The sequence below is a fragment of the Cervus canadensis genome, chromosome 13, assembly GCF_019320065.1.
Source record: "Cervus canadensis isolate Bull #8, Minnesota chromosome 13, ASM1932006v1, whole genome shotgun sequence".
NCBI lineage: Eukaryota > Metazoa > Chordata > Mammalia > Artiodactyla > Cervidae > Cervus > Cervus canadensis.
In genome coordinates this window covers 27,906,079-27,912,078 of record NC_057398.1, presented here as the reverse complement: position 1 = coordinate 27,912,078, position 6,000 = coordinate 27,906,079, and the positions used below count along the sequence as shown (strand labels likewise).

Below are 6,000 nucleotides of genomic sequence, written 5' to 3'. Positions count from 1 at the left end.
CTGTGCCTCCCCCGGGGTGTCCTCTAAGGGCCGAGGTGTCTGTCCTGGTCCTCCTCCTCCCCCCGCCTCTTCTTGGCCAGCAGCCGCAGGGCTACCAGGAACATGCAGCGGTTGGCCAGGCCCTGCAGGGTCATGGTGGCCGCCACCTGATGTAACAGTACTTGGACTCTCAATGGTAAAGCGGTAGAAGTCCATTGGGGCTGGAAGCCCCTCACTAAAGTCGCAAAATGGCGGCCTCTCCGGGGCATCCCCGGGAGAGCCGGTCCGAAAGGACTGGTCCGGGGGCTCGACGTGGGGGCGCCAGGTGGTGGGGTCCAGCTGCCCGTTGAGCTGGTCGATGACCTTACTCAGGGGCTGCCCCACGCGCTCCATGGAGGTGTCCTTCATCTCGGGGATAAGCAGGCCCACCTGGCCGGGCTCTGAGCGCCCGCTGCCCTCCACTGTGCTGCCAGGCCCCTCTCCCTCCTGCAGCGGGGAGGCCAGGGTGGTGTCTGGGGAGCCCCGCCCAGGGCCTGGGCTGCTGCCCACGGTGTTGCCATTGCCCTGCCGGGCACACGTGTGCTGGGTGGAGGCCGGGTGGAGTGGACTGGCTTCCTCATCTGATCTGGGCTTCTTCTTCTTGCCTGTTTTCTTCTTCTTGGTGACCCTGGATGGTAGTGATTGGAAGAGGTTTAAAGCTGAGCTACCGGTCCTGAGGGCAGCGAGGTGGGCTGGGTCACTACAGGTGAGCCTGAGCAAGGAGCTCAGAGCGTCAGAGCTTCAGGAGTCCCGGGAAGCACTAGGCATGGGACCCAGGGCCAGAGGCCGACAGCAGCTCAGAGGCAGAGGCAGGGCCAGCTCGAGGAAGGCACAGGGGAACCCCTGAGTGGGTCCTGTGAGTTGTAGCTGGTGGCGCGCTGGGCTAGCTATGCTCTCAGGAATGGAAACAGGCCACGGCTGGTCAGACCAGTGACCCCTCTACTCAGCCTCCCCGCAGGAGGTGAGCAGTGGACCCTGAGCTGACTTCACTTTCCATTAGGTATTGTAATGGGTAATTCAAAAGACTCAAAATCTTTTGAGCTCAAATTGCTGGCTCCGTGGTTCCGAGTTGGCTGGAGTGGACCTGGCTAAGCAACTCTAGGTCTGAACCTCTCTAGCTGCTCTGGATTTGAACCAGCCTTTGGGAATGGGACTCCTGGCTCCAATCACTGGGGAGGAACTCCCCCCGCCTTGGGCCGGGAAGCCTCTTATTCAGGTGGAGAGACTCAAGAGCAGGAGCCAGAGGAGGTCAGGGAGCCGAGGAGGCTCTTGGCCAAGAGTTTCCAACCTTGTCATCCACCTCCTCCTTCCTTCTACGTCCCCGTCAATGTGATGGAGATGCTCTTCTTTCAGTGAGCCATGCTCAACTAGAATTGGTACAAATCTCAGAACTTGTGCATTAATGTCCAAGAACTCCCTTGGAAAGAAGTCCAGGCTGAAGGTACTTTCTGGATGGACCGGACAAATGCCCCCGGCAGCCTGGGCCTGGCCCCTGAAGCCATCCATGCTGATGCCTTTGCCACCCATCTTCTAGCCTCGGGCCCTCTTTTTCCTCTTGATCAAAGAACTACTGAACAGGGTGGGGGTACCTGGTCTCCAGAAAGAAGGCCAAATGTCCTCGGGGTGAAAGGGTGTGTGGACTAAAAAGTGATGCCAGGAGTGGACAGGAGGGACACCAGGACGTTCACCCAGCTTCTTGGGCCCCCTCCCCGCTGACCTGATGACCTCGAGCTCTGTGCAGGTGTCCGGTAGGTCTGGGGTGTGGGACTCCCCCTTCTCCTGAGAGCTTGTGTGCACAGGGGTGGTGTCGGAGGAGGATACAGTCTCGGCCTGGTCCTCATTGAAGGGGTTGTGGCGCTGGGTGGGACTCTTGGTGGAAGCCTTGCTGCTGGTTGGGTCTGAAGTGGTGGAGCGTGGGCCGCTGACAGTGTCTGTGAGGTCTCCGTCTGGGAGAACAGGAAACACGAGACAGCCCTTCAGACACCAGGTGGGGACCCCAGGCCCCCAAAGCATGCCTTATCTCGGGAGGGAGGCGGGCGAGTTCTTCCCAGGGCATTCTGACCGGGGTGGCCCTGTTTTAGGAGTGGAACCCTCCCGCCAGCAGGACGTGGGATTTGTGCTTCAAGAGCAACTTGGAGGAACGCCATTGTCACCCCCTCTGGATCCCCCAGAGCTCTCAACAATTTGGATGAGTTTGAGTCAAGAGCCTCAAGGTTAAGCAGGCTCCAGGTTTAAGCCCTGTGGGGGTGGTGACCTTGATGGCTCAGAAGATGGGCCGCACATCTTGCAGGCTAACATGCGCCTCCATTAGCGCAACACACCCTTGACAGGACTGAGATACCCAAAGTCCTCTGAAGGGGCCCCCATGGTGGCAGATACAGAGGGACAAAGGAGGAGAGAAGAGAACCAGGATCAGAGAAAATGAGGGCTGCAGACGCTGAGAGGCCCGGACAGGGAGTCCAAGGGTGAGGAGCAGGGGGAAGGGCAGGAAGAAGGACCTAGAGCACAGTGAAGAGGGCAGAAGGGGGAGAAAGGTGTGCAGAGTCGCTGCCCTCGCAGAGATGCCTCGTGGGCCCTTCTCCCGAGAGGCAGGTGCTGACAACTTCATTTCATTCAAACCTCAGCCTGCCTACTGGCCCCCGCCTGGGCACTCTCCCCCAGGGAGACAGGCCCTCTGGAGAGGAGCTGGTTTAACAGTCCTCCCACCCCCAACTGTCCATCCCAGGTCCCTGGAACGGGACACTGAGAGGAGGGAGTGTTAGCATGTAAGCATAAGCGGTGTTTATCCAGTGGTAGATGGAAAGCCGCCCAGGCTGGCAGGATAGCTTGGCTGACGGTGACGGTTGATGGCAAAGGACACAGGATGTTCATGCCCCATTTGCCAGCCTGTGCACATCTTGCTGGCCCTTATCTGCCAGAGGAGACGTGGTACACAGGCTTCCCACCCTCAGCCTCATCTGGAAGGGCCCAACCTGCTTCGTGGATCTGGGAAGTCACGGGGCAGCTGTCTGCTGACGCAGCATGGCATCAAAAGTACACTGTCTTTTAATATAAGGCTGTAGGAGGGGGTAAGGAGCAGCTGCCAGCTCTGCTAGAGAAACACGGGTGAAATAGGAGCCTTTCTTCAAATCTCCAGGGACGCCCAGAGCTTGTTTCTCAGATGCAGAAAAGCCTGCCCTTCAGTCTGAGAGGAGGCTCTTGCTAAGTCCATGTGTTCCTATTCGACCCCGAGAGGTGCAGCCGCCCAGGGAAGGGGTCCCAGGAGGGAAGCAAGCAGATCATTGGGCGTGGTGGGGTCCGGGCTGGGATACCCACCAGTTCTGTACATAAGCCAGGGCTCTTGGAAAGGCCTCCCCAGTCCCCACCCCAGGGCCTGGAGCTGCCTCCAAATCCTGCTCCTCTCCAGGTGTGAGAAGACAGAGCCGCCTCAGGGGAGCTGCCAAACCGGCTCGGGGCATCGCCAGCGCTCAGGAACCAGGAAAGGGGGCGGTCACTACTGGGCCAACCTCACCCCACCCCGGAGCCCAGCCCGGCCTGAGCAAGCGTGCAACGGGGTGTTAGTCCTCAGGCCGCAAGGGGTTCTGCAGGGCTGCGGAGGAGGGTCAGGCCCTGCTTGCAAGTGACTGCAACAGGAGAGTAGCTGGCTCGGGGGGGTTAGTTGTTAGACCTGGGGTGCGGGGATCAGTGCCCAGCATGTGAGCTGCAAGAAGAGAGGCAGAAAGGACAAATGATGTTATGATGGAATTCTGGATTTCAAGCTAATCTCAACTTAAAATGGGGGACTCCTCAATGCTACTCTCTTGGCCAGATGACATACATGTATTTTTCTCAAAGCCATATCTTATTTCCCTCAAACCAAAGCTACTGCACATTCACATTACTTGGGAAAAGAGCCTCCGTCATCCGTGACTCAGATGACGGCTGTAACAACGCAGGGGCCAGCTCTGAGCAGATCCACTGTCCCTTGGCTCAGGGTGACCAGTCGGCACCACCTCCTCCAGAGGCCAACCCCGCACCCACCCTGGGCAGAAGCAGCCCTCAGGGCAGGGCTGTTTATTAAGAGGGGCTCTGGTTTTGGCCTCAGCTTTAAGGAGGAAGGATTAACCTTCTCAGAAACACGTCCTCTGCTTGGAGTAGTCACGGGAATCCCAAGAATAGCTCCAGGGCTGTTCTCAAGCCCAGGAGTGGCGTCACCAGTAGAAAAAGGCCTAAGCATTGCTGCCACCTAGTGGACAGGGTGGAAGGGTGAACAGATTTCCTTTTTTTTTTACTCTTTATGGCCACGCTGCATGAAATTTGGGATCTTAGTTCACTGATCAGGTATCAAGCCCACACCCCCTGCATTGGCAGTTCAAAGTCTCAACCAGTGGGCCAACAGGGAAGTGCCTGACAGATTTCACATTAGTTGACCTTAAAATTTCAAAAAGGACGTTTCAGCCGTGCTAGGGCAATTTCCCTCATTCAGACCTCAATCTCCTCCAAAAACACCCACGAGGAAGCCGTTAAGAAGTGGATCAAGCCGTCTGCATTGCCTCCTGATGTCTGTAACACAGAGGCGTGTCTGACCTAAAGGAGCTCGCAACCCCCACGCTCTAAGGCAGTGTTTCCCTGAACAGTCTCCCCACTGGGGCCCACAGCTGGCAGTCCCCCTACACGTCTGGTGCATGACTGGCGCTGGAATCGGGACGGGTGATCCGTGTGTCCCCAAAATGCACTCAGCGACTCAAGGCCACGGCATAAGGGGAAGAATCTTGCACTGGGAGAAGGGGTTGGCCTAGGCCTCAAGGTCACGTTCTACTGCAGAATTCCATCTGTCAGAACACCAGACTTGGCTTTATTACGATCATTGACATTATCATAAATAACAAGCTGATTCTGAATCATGCAGCAAGCTTGGTATGGAAAGGTTGCAAAACAGGAAAAGGGTAACAGCGGACTCTGTCCCACCTTCCCAGTCTGTGCTGGGTACAGACGGCACTGCTGGAAACACATCTCCAAAATCATAATCTACAAAAACGAGGGACAAAACTGAAGATTAGAAACACAGGTAGTTTGGCAGGACAGGGAGGGTGGGGGGCAACAGGGTGGGAGACATAGGGAGAACACAAGAGAGGAAAAATTCAACTTTCCATATTTTCTCTGACCACCTCAGGGGAACTTCCAAGGATCCCAGCTGCTTCTCAGTTCAGGCACTGGCCCAGTAACCTCTGACCCCTAGGAAGACCTGCGGGCAATCCGTTCTAAGACCGGAAGAACACAGCTCCCCTGCACCTAACCTGCTTTCCTACCCCTTGCTCTCCTTCCTGCCAAACCCAGCAGCTAAAATGAGGTGGGCTCAAGGGACACCTCCGTCGCTGGGCAGTCTGTCTGCTCCTTTGAGGCCTGTCCCGCCGACTTTCCTGAGCCCACCCCAAGGAGACTGAGCTGCTATCTCCTGCTCCTATGAGAGCAATACAAATCTGGCTAACACCAGACTGAAAGTAACTGCCCTCCCTGGGAGAGGACCACATCATAGGCAGAAACAGAGAAGGTCAAGGTCTCAATGTTGATGCAATTCTGGGTGTCCTTGGGGCTGAATTGGTGCTTGGAGCCCCTTCGCTGGAGATGAGGTGGGGTGCAGTACCTAAACGGCTCTGATTTCCCATGTGGGGAAACGGTGGGGAAACAGCCAGTTTTACAAATCAACACAGAGGCCAAAGGTTTGGAAGAAAGCAGGCTGTTCCAACCAGCCATTGGACTAAGACAACAAATGACTACAGACGTGAGGATGTTCTTTTTTGGTCTTTGCTGCCATGTGTGTGATTGCCTCTGACACGCTGTCAAGGACAGAAGGGACTCAGAAATCGATGGACCAGGGGAAATGGGGGCGTCTGCCTCTAAACTTTGAGACCCACTGGGTTCTCCCTCCTCCTTCCAGGGGTTGCTTAGCCTTTTCTACCTAGAATTGAGGGTAGGACCACCCCCCCGAAGTGGGCGGTGCTC

At 56.5% G+C, this 6,000-nt stretch overlaps 1 protein-coding gene across 5 annotated transcripts in view; it reads right to left on the bottom strand.

Annotated features, from left to right (window-relative positions):
* The window catches only part of PLEKHM2 (pleckstrin homology and RUN domain containing M2), a 41,215-nt gene that overhangs the window by 8,030 nt on the left and 27,185 nt on the right, over positions 1 to 6,000 (bottom strand). For 3 of the 5 annotated variants that reach the window (XM_043484991.1, XM_043484988.1, XM_043484990.1), the window contains 3 exons: positions 4,966 to 5,025; positions 1,736 to 1,964; positions 7 to 646 (listed from right to left, as the gene is read on the bottom strand). In XM_043484991.1, the coding sequence (XP_043340926.1) occupies positions 7 to 646; positions 1,736 to 1,964; positions 4,966 to 5,025 (929 nt within the window). The remainder of the gene's footprint in view (positions 1 to 6; positions 647 to 1,735; positions 1,965 to 4,965; positions 5,026 to 6,000) is intronic. The other 2 variants (XM_043484992.1, XM_043484989.1) reach the window with 2 other exon arrangements.